General features: G+C 39.9%; 1 protein-coding gene across 9 annotated transcripts in view; it reads right to left on the minus strand.

Annotated features, from left to right (window-relative positions):
• wnk1b (WNK lysine deficient protein kinase 1b) overlaps positions 1 to 22369 on the minus strand; it is a 91140-nt gene that overhangs the window by 31427 nt on the left and 37344 nt on the right. For 6 of the 9 annotated variants that reach the window (XM_061714495.1, XM_061714492.1, XM_061714491.1 and 3 more), the window contains exons 3-13: positions 20759 to 20931; positions 15279 to 15499; positions 14137 to 14294; positions 9500 to 9588; positions 8744 to 8883; positions 8493 to 8572; positions 8189 to 8371; positions 7885 to 7969; positions 7232 to 7425; positions 5281 to 5571; positions 2367 to 3803 (exon numbers count right to left, since the gene is read on the minus strand). In XM_061714495.1, coding sequence (XP_061570479.1) covers positions 2367 to 3803; positions 5281 to 5571; positions 7232 to 7425; positions 7885 to 7969; positions 8189 to 8371; positions 8493 to 8572; positions 8744 to 8883; positions 9500 to 9588; positions 14137 to 14294; positions 15279 to 15499; positions 20759 to 20931 — 3051 coding nt within the window. The remainder of the gene's footprint in view (positions 1 to 2366; positions 3804 to 5280; positions 5572 to 7231; positions 7426 to 7884; positions 7970 to 8188; positions 8372 to 8492; positions 8573 to 8743; positions 8884 to 9499; positions 9589 to 14136; positions 14295 to 15278; positions 15500 to 20758; positions 20932 to 22369) is intronic. The other 3 variants (XM_061714494.1, XM_061714493.1, XM_061714497.1) reach the window with 3 other exon arrangements.

Below are 22369 nucleotides of genomic sequence, written 5' to 3' on the forward strand. Positions count from 1 at the left end.
GGTCATCTCAGTTGGCCTCAATATTATATGACAGGCCGCATGATTTGGACACCAGATAGCTACAAAGCAACACTCTCATCTTATTTTAAGAACTTCATATATGCAAAAACCTCAAAGGTTGATTTGACTGCCATTCAATTTGATGGCTTGTTTTCACCCAAAAAAAGGGAGAGGATATTGGACAAAGGCAAAGTCCCCAGATGTGTTTTTCCTCATCTATGAAATCATTTATGGGGGCAGGACTGTTTCAAAGAGCCAGCTCGAAGAAATTTGATTGGTTGTTTATTAGTACGACACACCACGGCAACAACATCCACTGTTAAGCGTTGCTATGGCACTGCTGTGTGAGCAGGGTGTTAGTGACCGGCAGTGATAAGTGCATGTTGCATACTGCAGTCTACAAGCTGGAGTACTGATCATAATTAGTAAAATAGCTAAATAAATATGGAGATTTCTAAGCATTCTCTGTTGTAATCCTGATCCCATTCTCACGACTCTGCCATTTTTTTTTAAATACTGCTAAACAAATAATAAGTCAGAAAAATTGCATATTTCCTTTCTGTTCCATGTTCTATAATAGTAATTAACTTCATATCCGAGTTATGCATGTGTGATTATGGCAGAGCTGGGCGGTGCTGTTCCTTCCTGAAGTCTACAAATAATGTACAACACCACCACAGGACAGCAGCAAACAGACAGTTACAACCAACCCTAGTGATGACTGAACCCTTAGAAGGCTGTGTGAAACTCTGTACTTGTCATGAAGCTCAACGTCACCAAGTGTGAAGGAACCTTATGCAAATACAGCATGTTGCACCAGACATACTGTCACCTACCGTTTTCTAACACAGGCAGCATCGTTAAAAAAAAGTGAGAACCTTCACAGAACACAAAATTAATAGAAAAGAAAATATAAGAAGTTGAGATGGAAAACATGAAACAAAGGTAGAGATGATGACAGGTAAAGACTGAAAAAACTAAAATAAACTAGTGAGAAGTGACAGAAAGCAAAACGAAATCAGAGTACAGGTGACACTGATAACATCAGCGTTCTAAGGGTTTAACAGATATCATTTGTGATCTTTAAACCACAGGTAGCGGCGGGAAATGAGGATAAAATAAGCCTAAAATAAGGAAATGGCTGTGAGCCAAGTTTGATGACATTTACAATGCAAAACAACAAAAAGAACCTAAGAAACAAATATTAATGACACTACATTGTTACACTGCTTGGTTTGTCAAAGCCCCCTCAGTTTTGTTGTATGTCTGTGTGTTTGTCTGTACAAATCAACAAAGTTCTCCAGCTTATCCTGCTCCAAAATCATCTCAATAATCAATTATATAGTTACAGTTTTTGAAGTGCAGATCTAAATGACTAACATTTGACAGTAGTAACTCTTTGCTCAAGATCCATCTAACTTTGGATTTGTACAAGCAAAAATTAAGTATACCGTAGATACAGTATACCCATACAAACACACTTTTTCCATATACATTCATATATGAACATACAGACAAAATATTACTTACTTTTTTGCACAAAATAAATAAAATGCACAATGTAAATCACAGAAAGGAGGGGACTTAGACTGTAAAGCTTATACCTTGGAGAGTATCTCAAAAGCTACCACTTTGATTGCAATTATAAAGTAGTTATAATTCCATGTTGGACTTGAAATTAAATGTTCTGCCAGATGTGATCTGGGTCAAACCCACCTCTGTTAAGTCTCCAGTCAAATTGCAGTGACTAAAGCCATAGTAGGAGGGGATAAATACTGTGATATATGGTAAACTATGAGACTCTCTCTGTGGTATTGGTACGACTGGAAGGGTTTCAAATTACAACAGGACTGCAGGGAGACAAATAAGCATCAGCTGGGGGACCTGGGTCAGCAGGGTATAAAAACAACAGGGACTGGTAGAACTCCTTCTGGGTCAGATTACTGGCTCAATTTAATTCAACTGCTTTGGAGTGATTCCTGTTACTTGATGGATTATACTGGCTTCTTTCTCTCGAATTAAAGGCAAAGACAAGTCATCTTTTGATCCCAAGAACAGCAAACATTTTAACTGTTTTTGCAATGAAATAAATCTTAAGATATATGTTTATCTTTATATATATATATATATATATATATATATATATATATATATATATATATATATATATATATATATATATATATATACACATGACATACTAACAATTTGAAGCCAACAAGAGAAAAAAAATTACTCAAAATATTAAATCATCCATCAATTAACAGCAGTTTCTTTGGCAAAAGTTGCAAACTGGCAACTGGAGTGGTTTAATCTTAAAACTGACCCAGAGGTCTGGGGGTATTTGTAAGATCTAAACTTTGTACCAGAGGGGGGTTAGCAGCCTGCATGGCCAGCAATGACTCGTGGTATGTCATATTGGGTTGAGCTGGCACCACCCCTCCATGCCGGGCCCAGGCACTCTGCATCAGAGACTCCAGCTGAGTGGATGACGTTCCCCCGGGCGGGAACTCAGAAGATGGAGTGGGAGGGAAAAACATCTGCACTGAAGGTGGATGTCCCTGGGGATCGATGTGATGCACTCCCCCTGGTGAATCGTAATGTGAAGTGGAGGATGAGCGAGGGATAGACTGAGCTTCTGAGGAGTCAAAGGCAGGAATGACAGGTGGGGGAGGTGGCGACTGGAATTCTCCTGTATCGGATGAAGCAAGAGAGTCACTAGAGGGTTCTGGGCTTCTGTCTTTTGTGGTTACACCTGGATGGTGAAGAAGCAGACTTCCAGGAGGTAAGGGCAGCTCCGGGCTGATGTATGCGTATAGCTCCTCTGTCACTGGCTGGAGACGCGTGTATGTTCCCGAGCCACCGGATCCTGTTCCAGAGCTGTCCTCCAGAGGAAGGTCCATGGAGCTCCTTCGAGCTCTGTAAAGTCTAGAAGCCAGTATGCTTGGGTCGCCAGCAGCAGCAGCTGCAGCTGCAGCTGCAGCTAAATGAAAGTCGAACACACTTCCAGCCGGCGGGGGAGCTTCTGCCATTACTGGAGGTGCAGAAATAGGGAAGGAGGACGAGGAAGCATGCTGTGGAGGATAGCATCCTTCTGATGAAGAAGAAGAAACAGAGCCACCAGCTGGTGGACCCATAGGGGGTAAGGTTGTAGGTATTGGGCTGTGTGCTGTCATTCTTTGCATCATGTGTGGGTGCAGGAACCCAGGCTGAGATGGAGGACCAGGATCATAGCCCAAACTTGCAGCTGCTGCCTGCCTCTGATGATGGAAAGTCAAGTGTCCAAGCTGGTGTGCAGTCATGGGATATGCTCCATATGCCATTGCTTCATAATGGTCCAATAAAGCAGCTTGATTCAGACTGAGTCGCCTCACTGCTTCCTCGTGTTCGGCTCTCATGTCTTTAAAGCCATACAAACTTGGGTCAGATTGTCCTGGGAGATGTAAAGGTTCCCCGACACCAAGTCTTTGCGCAGCTGCTGCAAAACCAGGATTGACCATAAAAAGAGAGGGAGTCTCAGCACCTTCCATCCCAGAAAATGGGTGGAGGCTGCTCCCGTAACGAGTGTAAGCCGGCTGGAATTGTCGGGTGTGCGCCTCCAGAATGGAGGTGCTTTTGCGCCTCTGGGTGTTGTAAGCCTTTGGGGGCCCAATGGGAGGAGGTGAGAAGGAAACTGGGCGCTCAGGGATGGACGGAAAGAAAATAGTTGGGGGGTCTGCGAAAGCTGGGAGAGGGATCCCCCCTCCTGTGCCTCCTGCACCTGAGCTTGCTCCTCCACTGAACGGATGTGGCATTGAATGCTGCTGCGACAATGAAATACAATGGATTTGAGAATGAGACTCAAGAGAATGACAGAAAGAACCACAGCAAAAGCCAACATGAAATGGAGAAAAACTGAAATAAAATAAAAAAAAACAATAGAAATTCAAAAATAAACCAACAGAAAGAAGGATACACATTTATCCTCCATACTAAAAGCATGGTTAGGAAGGGACATATTGTACTTAAAAGCTGTAGAAAAAGTAATGAAACAAACTAGTAAGAAAGATACATAAAACTGGTTTCATTAGATGGTTTGAATGACATACTGGAACAACTAAAGTAAGGGGAGAAAGGCAGACTACACAAAGATCAGACAGAAAAAGCGTGATAGAGCTGGATAAAAGTGACGATGGAGAACAGAAAGAAAGACATCACCAAATACTGGCGCTTGGTTCACAATATCTATATGCATCAGCAACCAGGAAAACTGTTTTTTTTTTTCAAGTTTTTGCAGTCTGCAACTTTAAACAATGACGTAGTGATAAATTGAAAACAGAGAGAGATCAAATATACATTTAAGACACCCTGAAGAGCACATGAGCGACTATCTGGATGTATATACCAACTTTTGTGCTGATTCGTTTACATTTAGAATAACGTGTTACATCAACCTGCATACTTGAAATACTTTATGGATTATTATCTTCACTTTTTCAGTTTCAGGTGATGTGAAATCAGTTTTTCTGATAGCAGATGCATATTGTATTAGACCTTCATAATGGAGCATGGTAAAGGGTCATGGCACGCAGTTTGTATTTAATACCATCACAAGATGGCCTACTAGAGGGAGAGAGAGAGTTAAAGAGAGATTGATGTGTCTGAGTGTCTGAATAAATAACGTACAGAAAGCACACCAGGGCTTTGTGGTCCTGCTTCTGAGGAATTCCCTGCCGCACATGTTTTAGATATTCCTCTGCTCCACACCTGATTCAAGTCACTTGGTATTCATCAGGTTTCTGGATAAGCTTTCTAATTCATGTGAAGTAGGTGTGATGGAAAGAGAAATCTAAAACATGCCGTGGGCTCCACATCTATTTATCAGGCCTGAGACATCACTTGAAAAGCACCGAGTTGGGGAAAGTGATTACTTGCTACATACTTTCATCTAACAGCATTATCAATACCTAAATCACTTTTCCCCCTAAATTGCCTCTTAACTTTCCATTATAAGAAACAAATAAATATGAATTTCTGATTACCTTTAACTATAAAAACCCATGACAGATAATTATGTAACTACAGCTTGAGTGATACTAATTGTGTCTTTAACATACATTAATATTAGATAGCTTGTCATGTATGGTTTCCATGTGCAATGAAACTGCACACTCTTCTTTAAAGCAACTTTTCTTAGATGAAAAAACAAACCAACTCTAGTTTAACCAATGGTCCTCATCTTTGTCTCTCTCTTCCCTCTTTGGTTCTCAGCACCACTGGGGATAATTGTTGTGAACGTACAGGGGTGGAGAACAGAGCAGGCAGGCTGGCCCTCCGCTGCCTGGCACTGGGCTGAGAAGAGGCTGAGTGAAGGGGTAGGAGTGTCTCCAGGGCCTTGGAGAGGCGCCCAGCAAAAGTGTCCCTCTCAGCCGAGAGAGGTATGAAGGGGGATGTGGAGGAGGACAGGTCTGGAGGAGGTGTGGTGGGCTGTTTTGGAGGAACGGCCAGGGGTGAAGGAGCATGTGAAAAGGAGTAGGAGGAAGGGGGCACGCAAATAGACATGCTACGACCTCGATGGATGCGTGATACAGGCTGCAGGCCAGGGGTAAGGGATGGAGGAGGATGGAACCAACATGAAAAACAAAGATATTAAAATAGAGATTATTACTAAAAAAAGAAAGGAACGTAACAGTAATAGGATGGATGCAAGAAACTCAGATTAACTGAGGAAAAAAAAAATATGATAACATGGGTTCACATTTCAGTTTTATAAGAAATACTTGGGATTTCGAAGAAACTGAGATAACCAATGAAATAATCAGCTTCTTAATTTAATAAAGAGGCTCATTATTGCATAAGGAACAGTTGAATTTGTTTCCCCACAGCAAATTTTTCAATGGAGCACACCATTTGCGTATCATCCTCCAACAAGTTTATACTATTATAAATACAAACATACAAAAATCAACATATGATGCAAAAGAAACACATAAAAGACAAACTGAGGACTAAACCGCAAAAAAGATAAATAAATAGAAAATAAACACATTACATAAGAATCAAGAATGTATTATTAACTCTTCTAATAAGATATATTAAGTCACTTTTAGTACTATTCTAGCTCAAAAAAAAGAAAAACGTTTGATGCTGAAATAATGTTGAAAGATTCTGTGTTGCTTCAAAAACTGTCCCCAGGAAGCCATCCCTAATCAATCACAAATGTAACAATCACCCAGATCAACAACTGAATCAGTGTCGGGTGCTGCTAATCTGGAAGTCAGGCGAGAGCCAGATGTCATGGGACAGCCATTTCCATCAAGGCTAGCAACAACTATTAAGAATAAAAATGTTGAGAAAAAACTGTAGTCATATATTTTGTGTTGATGCTCAGTAGTGTGAAGAGTGTGAAGAAACACTTTGTGAAGAAAGTGTAGAAAGTATTTTAAATAAACAATGTCATGTGTTGAGCATCAGTTCAAGTATCTTTGTTTTCAGTCGATCAGCAACTTTGGTAAATATGAAGATTTGTGAATGACCAACTACATACTCTCATACTCGTACCTAAACACACTTGCCCAATAATACAAGTTTTAAATGATCAAAACAAAGAAATATACTTAACATAAGTAATATGAAACAAAGTACTTAAATTAATAAATAAAATTATCAAAATTAGAAGAATAACAAAAAACTAAATGAACCCTAGCAAACAGCTCAAGAAGGGCTGGGGAATGAGAAAGTAGTAAGAGGTTTATAAGATTGGAGGACTGTGGGAAAGAGGGATGCATGAATTCTTGGAAAGTGAAGAAAGACGGCAAACTACACTGGTTCTACTGGATAACTAAGTGAAAAATGAATCAATTCTCAGAAATAATTCTGCGCATTACCTGGCTGATGGATTAGATGACAGAAATATTGACTAACAAGCTTTGCTGTCTCTCTTAAATTAGGTTAAATGTACACTGTAGTCCTTGTTGCGTTAAGAAGAAAACTGTTCGGCACCTTCTGCTACGTTTCTTTCTCACACTGAAAGTTATTTTCACCAAAATGTTACATGAGCCGTCTTGTGTATTAACTTCAACAAATACAAGCAGTTACATGCCCAGTCCACTTCCAAACACTGCAAACTTCATCCCGACAGACAGAGGCACTCACTTCAAACGTATCAGTCAATTCCCGTCACATCTGTGATCTGAGCGGTGTGCCAGCTCTCACAGAGGGGACATGCAACTTCAACAGAGTTATCACTTACCATTGGCTGCGGCGACTGGGTGTAGCCCGGGTGCTGCTGGGAGACAGCAGAGGGAGTTGGGGGGTATGGGGTCTGGGGCTGGGAAGGGGGCTGGGAGGAGGGGAGGCAGCTGTATGACATGTTCAGGTGACCCAGGTGAGGGGAATCTGAGGAGAAAACTGAGGAACCCTGTCCGCTGTCCAAACCTCCTTCAGCTGAGGGAGACACAGGGGTAGCGTTTGTTAGGTCTCCCTTTTACAGAACAACAGTCTTATTGATCAAATAAGGAGTTCAAGAGAAGCTTTAAATCTTCCATGATATACAGTCTGAGGAAAGAAAACTTCAGATTACAATTGAATTATTCACAATTGTCCTCCCATTTGAAAGGTATGTCGACAAAAAAACGCTGGCAGATTAAGCCCCCAGGTTCATGGTGATCACTGATATCTGTCCAGGAAGTATTTGGCTGTGGACGCTTTCATTTGTCATATTTTGACAAGGAACGGAGTCAAGACCATCACTTCTCAAAACTATTCTTACAGTAAATCACACAGCACAGATGAGCACAGTTCCTGAATATAGGATGGGTTTTAATCAATCCTGCTAATTCAATCCAGTATTCAAAGAACTTAGCAAAACACAAACTGTGCAAAAACAAATTCAACTTAGTTTACCGTTTCTAGTCTTACATGTGTGAGAGATGCCGCTTTGCTGATAGTGAAGTTGCTGCTGCTCCACTTCGGTCTCTTCCGTCTCTGCCTGTCAACGTGCAAACATAAGCTCAGGTCAAAACTACTGTAATATAAAGCGTAACGCCAAAAGTCAGAACTCTAAGTGCTGCTAAAGTCCTCTAAATTGACATGATTTAGAATTTGTTATGAAACATTCCTAAACTGTAACACAGGCCATGTGGTCGTGGAGTGCCAGATCAAGATATTCAGCAAATCATGACTTTCTCAAGGTACCAGTCCAACGAACCTGTGGGTGGGATGCCTTGAACGCCTCTTGCTGCTGTTGTTGCTCTGCCTCCAGTTCTCTCTTTGCTTGTTCTTCTCGTACCAGCTGCCTCTGTTCTCTCTTCTTTCGAATCAGAGACACGCGGTCTTTGATGGCCTTGGCCATGGTCTTATGGTCAGCTTCAGCAACATAGCCAGACTCCACCTGAGTTAAGACAAGACATACAAGTAGCTGACGTTCCTTCCTTCCTTACCATATACTTCTTTACTGCCAATGTCATACCATCAGCTCTTCTGGAAGATGACCCGTTACTGCTAAAACATACCATTTCCTGCGCCACATCTTCCGGGACATCTTTATTCAGGTCAAAGGAGAACTCGATGGCTTCGTTGTCTTTGTATTTCCCTGCAAACATGTAAAAAGTAGCAGGTCAGGCAACTCCTTATAGTGCAAATGTAAGGTTTATGATTGTTTTTTCCCTTGCCGGGCCTTTTTTGCCTTTTTGAGACACTGCTACGCATCAAAGTCATGACAGGTAAGGCTCAAATTTAGTTGTACGGGTTTATGATTTCCTGCCTTTGAGCTTCTTGACGTCTTCTATTCTGAGCCACAGTTTGATAGCAATCATTTCCCCATCATCCTCCTCTGCCAGTTCAACCCTGACTCCCGTCTCCTCCTGGAAGAACGCATGGTTCAGCAGAGTCTTTATGGCATACCTGGAGAGACAAGAGCCGTGAAGTGAGAATGAGAGCCACTAAAATTTAACTGGTGCCAGCAAGTTCAAAAAGAAAAAAGATGAGATGTTCAGTCACTTCTTGATACTACTACAACCAATCTATTCAAAACAAGCAGTGCATTGTGAGCTGATCTCCAGTTTAGCGGCTAACAGAACGGACGTGGTTTTTCGTTATCAGTTGGGAATCAGGACATGTCATTTAAGGACAACCTTCCTAATTGTGACATTGCTGTCGTAAGCTTCGCCTTCCAAAAAAACGCCACTAATCATAAAAAATGCACCTGGATGCGAGACAAGCACTCACCAACACAGTAACTTGATTAGGGAAAAATGGAGAGATAAAAGGAAAGGAATGAGAGCACAAGGGAAGAATAAAAGCAGCTTTTGTTGAAGCTTGTGATGCAGCAGACATTAGGCATGTTGGATGTGTCGGCAGACCCACAGAAATAGGGAACAGAAGGAGAACCATGAAGCAACTGTCAAACATTAATGGTGTTGTGGTGGTCCAACTTACAACCACAACATTTTGGGAAAAAATTACAAAGTACAATTAAACCCCGCCCATAAATTGCTTTATGTTTTTATCTGCGACTCACCTCTCATCTTTGTTTGTTCGGATGCAGCCATCTATAATTTCCTTCACCTCAGGAATGGCGACCTTGTCAAAACTGCCCGGCTTCACTCCCTGGCAAAGCAAAACAGAAGAGCCGTTGAGAAAAGGAAGCCTTCAAAGACGCACACCAACAAGAGAAACAGGAAAAGAAACAAACACAGCTCAGGTCTGTCTTGTTCGAGAACAGATGAGATTTACATCGACATTGAAATTATATCCTGCACTTACATACATGTCGTCAATATAATAAGCCACGATTAAGTTCATAAATCAGTTGTTTAGTTGCTCTACTAGTTCATCTTTGTACAAACTGTACTGATATTTGTGCACATAAACAATCTTCAATACTGAAATGAACAATCTGAACATTCAAGTCTTAAAGAAAAAGAAAAATCCTAATAACTTTACAAAACTGAAGAGTGTTTTGTATTTATTATGCACTTAATGGGGGACTTATTTTTATCTCTTTGTTCTCTCTTATTTTATCTATGCTATGGTTTACAGCATCAAGTCTTAACAGTACTTGTGATTGCCCAATGGATGTTGCTTAACACTGATTGTGTGGTTTGTTTTTGTATTGTCCTGTTACATATGTTAACTGTACACGCACTGATGCTGATGCTTTTACACAAACGAAGTTCCTAACGGATAAATAAAGTTATTTATTATTATTATTATTATTATTATTATTATTATTATTATTATTATTATTATTATTATTAGTGTTATAGAGATATAGAGTTATTCCCCCCTCTGTTATATTTTTTAAGCAAATCTTGAATTTTTGTTGTGTTTGTGTTTGTGTTGTTTGTGTTTTGGGTCATAAAAACAGGGATCACATTCGCTGGTGTAAAACTTAATCCAGCTTGAAAAATGTTGCCAACAGAGACACGCTTACTTAAAAATGTTATTCAGTTCATTAATCTAAAATTAAAATAAATAATTTTCAATAATCTTTCAAAATGTGTTCATACATTTAAATAGTAATTTAAAAAAATCATAAAATGTACAAGGAAAAAAGTGCAAAATTTACTGCAAGATTAACTATAAACAGATAATTAAGTGTCCACCTTGAGCATTTGACGGTCAGAGGAACTGAGGTGTGAAACTGTCCACTAATAAGTAAATAAGAAAGTAATAAGTAAAGAATTAATCAGTATTTTTCCTAAAAATGTATATTAGGGAAAGCTAATAGCAATAAAGGATGATCACCTCCAACAGCAGTTTCCGAGGCAAAATAACACTTAAAATGTTTCGATGTCAAATAAGCTGCAACTCAATTAAGTAAAAGGAAAAAGAAAAAGCACAGCTAAAAGCCAAATTATCCAAGAGTAAAAATGTTTGACTGATACAATATATTAGGCATATTAAGCATGACAGATCATTATACAATTCAGTATAATTGCTTGATGGATGGAAAAAAATAGATGGAATTAGTGAGCTCGGAGGATATATTATTAATCAGTAATGGATTTCTGGTATTTTCAATTAAGTCCAAAAAAAAAGGTCCCAGCTTATTTCAAAGTTTGCCACAAGGTTTCTGAATAGCTTGTATATATTATTTAAAGGAGGTTAAGCGTGCCTGTAGGAGTACGTGACATTTGTCTTCATATTAATATGTTGAATGCTTTGTCGTTATTGCAAGTCAAATCTCCAAGCTGAGTAGAGTGTTTATCGAAAGCATCCGATTTTATTCCCCAAGTCTCACAACAATGAATTCATATTAGAGAAAAAAACACAGGAAACAAAAAAACAAGAATCTGTTGGAGATCAACAGTTAAGAGCTGTCAAATAAGTCACTTACCTACAGTACTTAGGGCACTGGAGAGGAAAAATGCCTTCTAAAAAATAGTTTTAAAGTAGCTTTAGTCTGAACTGAGACTCAGACTGTTAATCTCAACACGCAAAACAGCAAATGACCATTTCCTTCTGCTATTCCTTTTCTTTCTTGGCATGTTTCTCTTCTGCTAACCAGCAGTTCAGCATTATATAACAACCCCGGTTCTCTCTGTGTTGCACACCAACACAGATTCCAGGGCCAAACAAAGTTAGGATGGATAGAGGATGTAATGGCATTAAGTCTGACAGAAGAACGGAGGGATGGAGAGAAAGAAAGCTCAATTTGAATTAAATAAGGGTAATTGGGGATAAGGAGGAATGTTCCAGAGAGAGGAGGACTATGAATCATGTAAACAAGGTATAAAAAGACATATGCACAACAAATCCATGATCAGAAACACTCCTTGCTTTCAGTTACACAAACAGCATTTTCAATTCATTACACAATAATACCGTAAAATGTCCCTCTCTTGTCCTACTGACTGTCTCATAATCATCAAGCCTTTTAATAATAATCATACCGTTTTTTTACTGTAATAACTCCATTTACCGGTCTACGTTCCTATGTCTGTTCACTCCTACCCTCACTTATGGTCACGAGCTGTGAGTAGTGACCGAAAGGACTGTGTCTCTCCCTCTCGGGGGAACATTTTGGGATCCCTCCCAGATGAGCTGGACGAAGTGGCCGGGGAGAGAGAAGTCTGGGCTTTCCTGCTTAAGCTTCTCCCCCTAAGCACCCCGGAAGATGGATAATAATAATCTTTATTTGTCAGTAAATACCTCCCACAAAACACACTGAAATTAGTCCTGTGCTTTTAATTCAATTCAATTTTATTTATATAGCGTCTAATACAACAGATGTTGTCTCTAGACGCTTTTAACCCATCACTAGTTACACTAGGAGCAATGGGGGGTTAAGGGCCTTGCTCAGGGGGCCACAGTAGCTCACCTCTGCTTTCCAGACCCAAACCCACATCTGTTATCACTAAGCTACCACTTTTAGGGGGACAGTCTACTGGATAAACAAAGATATTTTTGTTGTGCACTTCATGATGTCCAGATCCAACCCAAGGAAGATGTTGCACCTTCGTGAGCCTGGTTCTGCTAGGCAATTAAGGAGTTTTCAGGGAGAACAAAGCTTTGTGAAGGTGTGATGAGTCTGCTGAGTAGTGAGGCAGGTTTTTTTGAATGAATTTGAAGGATATGAAGCTAAAGTGTATTCAACTGAGATGAACTGGATTATAAAAAGATTATAATACATTTCATTCAATTGGATTATAATTACAGAGCATTGAACTTGTTTTGTATCTGTGTAAAGTGCCTTTGGATGACTTTTGTTGTGAACCGACGCTATACATATAAAGTGAATTAATTGTTGTTGTTGTTTTTCATGTCCAGGTTGCATCAGCATTGGATGAAAAAAATTAAATTAAAAAAATTAAAAACAAGCATGCGGCTAGATGCAAAACACAATCTTAATTGGTCTGATATTTGATTGTGATTGAATTTCTGATGAAGATGAAATCTAGCCAAATCTCTGTCTTTCCCTGCACTTTCGTGCAACAATAACATCAAATCTAGGATGAGTTGGTGGGGGTGTGATGCGGAAGAATACATGTACAACAACCATCAGAGCATGCTCATAGTACTTTGAGGGGTTTCTGTTGGGAGTTTTTAGTGTAGTTAACGTAGTAACTGATGGCTGTATCGTAACCACAGTGGTCAATCAAGAGACTTACGGTGGACGTGTGCTTCTGGCCTCTCAAAAAAATAAATAAATAAGAGCCAAAAATCCACCCCTTCCATTATGAGTAAAACCATAACATTTATTTTTGCTTAGGCTGAAGAGGATGCTACACTCATCTGTGAGCAATAATAACCTTGTTTGAAATGAATCAAATCTACAAAAAAGGTTGTGATCTCATGCTTTACAATTATATTTAAAGCCTTACAATAACTGACACTGAAGATGTGATGAAAGAATATAAAGTAGAGAAAGAAATGAGGGAGGATTGAGCGGCTAAAAAAGGATAAGGAAACAAAATGAGAAAGGGAGATTTCTAGTAAATTGCGCTGGTCCATTACCCATCAAAGTCAGTGTTCACAAATCAATCTACAAGTGGAAAAAGAAGGAGACGGCTCTTGTCTGCCTGCGTGCTTGTGCCTGTCTGATGGCCTCGGTAGCACTAAGAGCCGATCTCAGTCTAATTGCATCTGTTCCTTTCTGAATCTGTTTTCTTTTTTTGCCTGTTCCACATGTGGCCCCATGTTTTTTCCTCCTCATAGGAACAAACTGCTATCTAAATTTGATGGAACTACAGAACTTGAAAGGCCATTCATCAAAGATTCATCAAACCACAGACACCCTTTTAAACAGATGTGATCAGACCTGCTCCACATTGCTCTCTACAGGTGGAGGGGAAAATACAGGCAGCAGGACTCTTCCTAGTGTCCTAAAGTGTCCTATAGTGCTGCCCCCCCCCCCACCCCCGTCTCCTGTACAACAGGCTATAACCAAATCTCGGGAGAGAGCATAAGCGTAAGAGACTAATCAGTGCAAAAAAAACAAAAAAACATGATCATATGACTGCATCTCCTGCAGCTCATGCCTAACTTATTAAAACAGTCAGTAAACAAGTGTTGAAGGATTGGCAGACAGAATAGAAGTTTTAGACACAAAAAGGCTGTGACCCGAGAATGATATAAATGCTCAGCGGAGAAACTCAGAAAAAAAATAATAGTATTATTAATCTCAAAGGTAGGTGCTGAACAGGGACTTACACTCGTTACCCGTCTGTAGATCTGAGCAGCATTTTGACATTCAGAGTAGGGATATTCTGAGGTAGCCATCTCCAGCATACACATCCCAAAGGCGTAGACATCTACGGACTCATCGTACTTCTCTTCATACATCTCTGGAGCCATAAACTCTGGGGTACCTTCAGAACAAATCAGGGTAATCGTTATATTGTGCTTTCAATTCAGCTCTTCCAAAAATGCTATGAAATTACCACGGCAACTAAAAACAACGTATTAAATTGAGTTCTTTAAGTTTAATGCATTTTTTTTTCTTTTGAACTAGCCTATCTGAATATATCTTTATCTATTATGAAGTTTGAAATACATTTTTCATCCTAATAGTTTTATTACACATGCATACTTTGTCTTGAAAGTATATCACATAAAAATAATACACACTCCTGACTTTGCAAGGCTAAACTAAACTACTGTAAACACCTTAAATCACACACTAAAAATACTTAGATACTGTAATGCATGAGTGACCAAAATATGAATTAAACCTCTACCCATATTTGGAAAAGTAAAACCACATATTTGTTGTGTGTAGGGATTTCTATGTCTGTCCAAATACCTGAGGTTGCCCTAATTACTAGAAAGAGGTTGCGAGACACACACAGCATATCATTCTTACTTAAGTGCAGGCAAGTATGTGAATTCATGTACTTTGTGTGTGACAAATGCGTCAGTAAGAAAGTAATTGTGGTCAACTATACAACTTCCCAACTTAAGGCAGCCAGTTTATTTTTCTGCAGCACATCAAACTCTCCAATCACATGTTCAAGTGCGTATTATAAGTGGATGTGCAGGAAATCTTTGGTGCACAGCTTTTACATTTCCAGACGACTCCATTCCAGCTCACCAACAGGGTGACTGGAGGTCGTTTCACTTTGCAAACTGAAATACCTGTGGTTCACTTGCACTTGCTGACATCTTAGAAGCTGAAAAACCCCATAGGCATGCATAGTGTGTACAGAATTTGTCTGTGTTCTGCATTGGTGGAAGTGGTAAATGTTCCAGCCAAGTCAAATTATGTTTTGCTTTCCCAGTGTTCACAGCAAGACTCAGTGGATGGATACTGAGTCTTGATTCAGTGGATACTGCGCATGCATGCATTTTCCTACCTATGACACTCTTAGCAAAAGAAGCCCTCTTCAGTGTGGCCAAACCCAGATCTCCTATCTTCACCGAGCCTGTTGGCCCCGTGATAAAGATGTTGTCACATTTCAGGTCCCTGTGAATGATGGGAGGAGCCCTGGTGTGCAGGAAGTGAAGGCCTTTGAGGATCTGTCGGCACCAAGAACGCAGAACCTTGATTTTCATCACCTTGAAACGCTTCAGGTAACTACAGGAAAAGGAAAACCACAGAGGATATCATTCAACAAAGGAAGAGAAAACGGAAGAAAATGTGGCATTTTGTTTCCAAAACAAAAGCAGCTGGGTGCTGTTGTAAAAAAGGAATTCAACACTGTTGTGCTCCTTGAATCGTATTCCTTTCAGTAACTCAGGGGTTCAGTTATCTTCACATGAGTGCAGTCTGGTTTTATTTGCATTTAAACATTGTATTTTGTTCAAGTGTCCTATAGCAGCCAACATTTCGCTCCTAGACCTCTGGTTAGAGAAACTCAGAGCAAAGCCAAACCAAGCTGCTATGATGGATCTTTAAAATGTTGATTAATTCAGTTTCCTGTAAAGGAAAATGAATTATTCCAAGGTCCAGCTTGGGGAAGCACACAACACAATCGAGGAGTAGGAACAGCAGACGATGCTTCAATCCTTCAATATAAAGCTTATGTAATAATGATGGATTCCAGCCAGACAACTCCAGCTTAAAGAGATCACCAGAAATACTACCAGAGACATCAGTGTGCAAACAATCACATAAACACAGAAAGGCAATCGCTCAATTGCATTCTGGCCTAAAAGATTAGAGACTTTCCTCATTATTCCAGTGGCTATTTGGCACTGTGTCAAGCAGGAAATAAAACTTATTTTATGCTTGAAAGAGCTATATTTAAGAGTAGCAGTTAAAAAAAAAAAATCAATGATGAGCCTACACTCAAACGGAGTCATTTTATCCTCAGAACCATTTATCCTCATTTCTATCTCTAAACATAAACAAACCGTACCACGACATTTGGCAAATGTCAAACGTTTACTTCTGTCTAATGAAACAACTGATGGTTTTAAGCAGTGCAGGCAACCACCAATCTTATAGCAAATATTATTTGTCTGACATCATAACTAGCAACCAATTCTTTCCCCTGTACTTATTTGAAATCTTTCTTGTTTGCATATTTCGGGAAATACAATTTTACGGTACAATATTTCCATCTTGGATCTTAAACTCCAGAACAGTTGTCAGTCATCTCCACCTACTTATTCCTGATCGGTGTTACGAGAGTGTGGAGCCCATCCCAGCATGCTGCGTGACACCCTTTGACACGCTGCCAGCCCAGATCTTAGAGCTAGCACAGATCCACACCTGTAGGCGATCAGGAGCGGGTCCACCTGGTTCGCAGGGCTTTGGAATGAAGGAAACGCCACGGGGGTGCAGGCAGAGCAGAACACAATGAGGGAGGATACCAGTATGGGTCTGGGTTTGAACATTAAACACTACCATTACTGCTACTCTAACCCTCTTAGTGTTGAGTTTTTGTTTGTTTGTTAGCTTTTGGGATCAAAATAAATTATTGAAAAGGCAGCATTTTTGCAAAGGATTTTTCATTTTTCATGTGCCATTTTTAAACCAATGCTGAAATTGAGCATTATTTCTATTTGCTCTTATCTTTGGAGAGCTGCCGGTTCTCAATTCATGGAAGATGCGAAACAGAAACAGTCACACATGGGCAGCAGGGCGCACTCCTGAGTCATCACCCGTTCTCCAGGTGATGAGGATGATTCAATGAAGCTCAACCATTTCACCTTGACTGAATCTCATGTGCTTACTTTACAGCATCCCATCAAGCATAATAACATTATGAAAGAAAGATTTATTTATATATTTGTAAATTAGCTTAGTTTCAATCTCTGACACTTAAGTTCAGGCTAAAATGTTTTTTTTTTAAAAGATCCACCTGACTCGACCACTGACCGACCCGTCATGATATTACTCTCTTGACGGAGGTTCGCCCTCTGTTTCCACTGGAAGTCAGACAGCTCTCGTCGAGGCAGAGCAGCACCCGTGAGTCTGGCTCCAGCGTCATTGACAGCTCCCAACTGTCACCAGCTGCTTTAAAAACGCAGCAACTGAAAATCTGTCTTAACTGATGACAAGCAACGAGCTCTGGACAAAGCATCACAGACATCCGCCACCCAGGCTGTTGAGTTAAGGAGCTTCAGAGGCACAAATTACAGCTGTGGTGCGCGTCTAAGCTGCAGTAAAGTACTGCTTAAATCTTTTTCTTTCCAATTACATGATAAAATACATGACTGAAAAAATACACATGAACAGAACTGAGGTGGATTCAACACTAGAAATGTTGAATGTATGTCCACGTAAATAGACCACTGATTAATCGCACACAATCAACACATTAAGTAGTGTGGAGGAGAAAAATAAATAAATAAATCTTCCAGCATTTATAATATTAAAAAATATTTTCCAAGAATTTGGGTTCAAAACACTGACTGCGTTAACAGATGGAAAATTAATTTTGGGAAAATTATAAAGTCAACATACCACAAAAAAACACTTCATAACCAATTTAAAACATTTTCCACCAAGTCTCTCACCCCATTTTCTCACATATCTCTAAAACCGCACAGCTCGTATCCCCTTCATCATCTTTCCGCCCCAGCCTCCTCCGTCTCCTCTGCTTTCTCTCCCCTCCCATTCAGAAGTCAGACCAGTGCTGACAGATAAGTTAAAGCCTGTGGCATGTAGGGCTGGAGTGGCACTACACAAAATCTCTCCCACACACACAGAATTGCTCAACCGTGAACACAAACCTGAGTACACAAGAGATGTATATTATAGGCATATAGTCTCTGTGAACGGAGACTTTAGATATCCATCAACAGAAAATAATTCAGAGATGTATGAATTTGCAGAGACCCAGAAGTATCAGCTCAAACATGCACCCCCCCCCCCCCCCTTCTATCTCTCTCTCTCACATGGACACACACACACAGTGCTTGTTGGTATTTCCATGTTCGCACACCCCCGTCTCACTTTCTTTTTCCATCACTTCATGTACGGCAGCACCTTTCTTTTCCCGTTCCTGAGTATTTATCTGAAGAGCAGCCAAACCCCTGTGCAGCCTTCATCATAATCACACATTGCACCGCCTGCAACTGCATCAACAAGCCTGTGTGTATGAAGTATCGGTTTTCTGTCACCCATGTCGGTCACCAAAAGGACAACTGGCGACAAGCTTCATGACATCTTAATTATGTAAACAGTTTTTTCAAAAAATGCAAAACACTTATATATATACACTTTTTTCAGCAGAAGTGTATATACTGTGTGTATATATATATATATATATATATATATATATATATATACATATATATACACACACACACACATACAGTATATACACTTCTGCTGAAAATTTGCAACATTAATACCACCACAGCGGCACCACTTGTTCAAAGAAACCCGCTCCATTTATCTCCTGCTCTGCTATTATGATATCTTATTTAATCATGTATAATTCAAAAAAGAAATTCTTTGAGATGCAAGGCTTCACATAGCGGTTAGACCGGCGCTTCAGGGCTTGGGACACAAAGATCTCTTTTTATTTTCTTTTTAACTTGGTTAATTTTGTGGTTATACAACCAGAACTACAAACTGCATTGCATTCCTGTACATGTCCAGATATACATGAAGTTTTATTTAGTCTTCCAGTGGAGGGCGCTACTGTCCTTGGTACAATTATGCATCCTAATGCAGTTACAGGTGGGTCAGTGGTTTTTCTTTCTACCCTGATGCTTTTAATTATATCCTTCATTCTTTAACCATGTACCCGTCTGTTCGTATTCACCTCAGACTGTCTTCTGTCTGCCTCTCTGTCTTTTTGACTTCAACTAACTGCATTTAACCATCGGTTCAGTCATCCATCTGTCTCCTTCTGCCCCCCAGCATCCCAGCACACAGGAACGGTGTCAAGAATGAGAGAAATCAGCAGCTGGCAGGTGGGCTGACAATGTCCCGTCAGTGCACTCCGTGGTGCAGGCGTGGGCCACTCAGCCCACGGCCAGCCTTGTATTTTATCAGGAGTGAAACAATCCCACTGACGTTGGCGGACGCACGTCTACTCCAATCAGCAGAGGCTGGCAGTCGTGGCATGTTGAGAGCTTTGTCTGTGTGTGATTCCTGTGACGGTACCTCTCTCACCGTTGTACCATGTGGGACAAGGCTACACAGCCCAAACTAATGAAGCAGTACAGGAAATGTCTGGACATACAACACATACTCTTCATGTAACGAGTATCGAATTGAACAACGTCCCCACTAACAGGTGCAATTACCTCTAACATTCCCATATGTTATATCTAAAGAAACACAGAGGTATAGTAATACAACACTTGTGTAAATTAAGTGGTTATGGTGATTAATGGATGGCTTGATGTTCAAATTTTAGACTGCTTAGATTGTCGGTTAATTATATACATGGGTAAAACTCCGTAGCAACAATCCCTTAGCAAGACGCAAAACAGAAACTGACAAACAATGGCATTCAAACAGAAACGAAGGGAGCTATAAAAGAGAGTGCCAGCTGAATTTGAAGGATTTAATAGCCAACTTTTTGTGGAGAAAAGCCTGGGAAGCGCACTTAGTGTTTAATGTAAATTGAATTTTTGTTTTGGCCTTGGCCTAGACAGCTGTGCTTTCATTAACTGTGCTCTCATTTGTGTCCTCCACTGCCACTAAGTGTTTTTATCTGTTATTGTGTCCCCACACCAGATTTTGTCATGTCCTGCCGGTGGATTTTTTTTCTCCCTCTCTCTGTCTTTCTTCATTTAGCATCGAATGCACAAAGCACTTTGCAATTCTTGTTTGTTTTGAAGTTACTCTCGTTATTCCGAAGTTTATTGTGAGATTGAGCTGCATGTCACTAGTCCACAGCTGGTGGAGTTCTGTGCAAATATTTGTGAACTGTTGACTTTCAGCAGGTAAGACAAGGTAGGCTGCAGACTGAATAATACGTTTAATATTTCACTTCACTTTGACAGTCATGGCTCACTTTGACCATCTTGTATTGGGTGAATTCATAAATTATGGTGCTGAGAACAAGACTGGAAAAAGACATATTTCAAAAACAGATAATTGCTTTGACAGGAACGAGGATAACAGGTGTTGTGCGAGTAAAAGTATGATTTTTCTATTCAAACAAGAAAGAAAAAACTGGAGGAAAGTCAACCTCTGCATTGGCAGTGCTCTTTAAAGGAAGGAAAAAGTACTTCAGTGAAATCCAAACCTCCAGCGCATCAGTTGGAAACATGATTTACTACCGAGGTTCTATTTTTGTGTTCACTTTATAACCTGTTTGATTCTGGTGTCCAAATTATATGCAGAGCCTCATGTAGAGGTCATAAGAATACAGAAAAGAGACAGCACATTCAGAAATGATCAAATGTTGTGTTGTGTACTTACGTTTTTAATGTGCCAGATGTCATGAGCTCAGTGATGAGGACAATACATTTCTTTCCTTTGCAAGGCCCCTCCCAGGAGTCATAGAAGCGGACAATGTTGGGATGCTGGAGACCCTTCAACATCCCAGCCTCCTCTTTGAACCGTTGACGCTCCGACTTGGACAGCTTACGATCCTGCATACATGACGGAGCGGGGAAATTAGTCAATCTTTAGCAACATTAAGAAAAACACAGAACTGTAGAGTTAAAATCAGGAAGGAGGAACTATTGTCTTAAATCAGAAGGACATTATCGATATAGTGAGGACAACTAAATTCAGGGGTGGAGAGGAGAACCAGTTAGAACAGGGTACATAAAAAAACTGGAGAAGGTGAGAAATAAACTTTTAGAAAATCTGTATGATCTATTCAAGAATAAGAACAGTTTTCCATCTAAATAAGGAACAGAAATATAAAGATGAATGAAACCTGATATTGTCAGAAAATGCTGATGTCTCACTCCAGACAAGGATACGGAGAAAACAGCTGTGTCCTTTCATCTTCCCTCAGACAATACATCCATTAGAGTGAGTTTGTTTTGTGCTCTTATTTTTTTTATCTGAACAACACTTGGTACAGGTTTTCTTTTGAGACATTTCATTGATTTACAATAAACTGATGACAATTACTTAAAAAAACAACAACATGCATTTACTGCATGTGGCTATTTGCATTTATCTGAGAGTTCCCAGCTCTAGTTTCCGTGTCTAATAGTAGATGACACATTCGGCACATCAATGACACAAAAATAACCAAACCCAATGCTGCCTGACAACAATAAAATAAGGTGATGAATTACGAATACTCATAGGATTTAAGCCCAAATATAACTGCAAAACCTATTGACCATAAATTATTAAAATGCACGTGCCTAATATGATGTCCTCAAAGCATTTCCAAGTAGGTTGCGCTAGATTTAGAACGAAAACAAAAAGGAAAAACAAATCAGTGATTCCAATTAACCTGGGGAGAAAAAAAAAACTACAAATGTATGTGATTTGAAAGGAAATCGTGACGCACGTCCAGCATGTTTCATAATGTCTGTGACCCTTTTAGGAGGATGAAATTGCAGGAGAGTGAGGAGACAGATGACAGGTCTAGAGATAAACACAGAGGAAGCAGGACTGACTGAGGTTCAGATAGCAGACTGCACAGTGGGAGGAAACTAGAAACGGGAGCATTTTATATTTAACTTGCCTTTAAAGATGCAGCAGCATTTTTTATGTCTCCTTATTTTGTTTCTTAGATGATGCAAGATCAGACGCTGGAGGTCAGACACCTACACCAAGCAACGTAAGGATTATCTCCATGGCAACCAATTTTTCTTAAAGGGATTCAATGACTATCCTATAATTCTGGCTCAACTGTTTTTATGTTTTCTTAAAAAGCATGAAAAAATCCTTCAGATTCCCCCCCTATCAACTAAAAAATAGTTCCTTTGGCCCAGCATTGTTTTTGTATCATTACCATGCCTAACGTGAGTATAAGTTCAAACAGAGGCACAGAATTCATTACTAGACACATCACAGCAGGACTGTGATTATCCTTAAGGTTTTAGTTGTCAGGTACTTTCC

Source organism: Cololabis saira, chromosome 23 (assembly GCF_033807715.1).
Source record: "Cololabis saira isolate AMF1-May2022 chromosome 23, fColSai1.1, whole genome shotgun sequence".
Taxonomy (NCBI): Eukaryota; Metazoa; Chordata; class Actinopteri; order Beloniformes; family Belonidae; genus Cololabis; species Cololabis saira.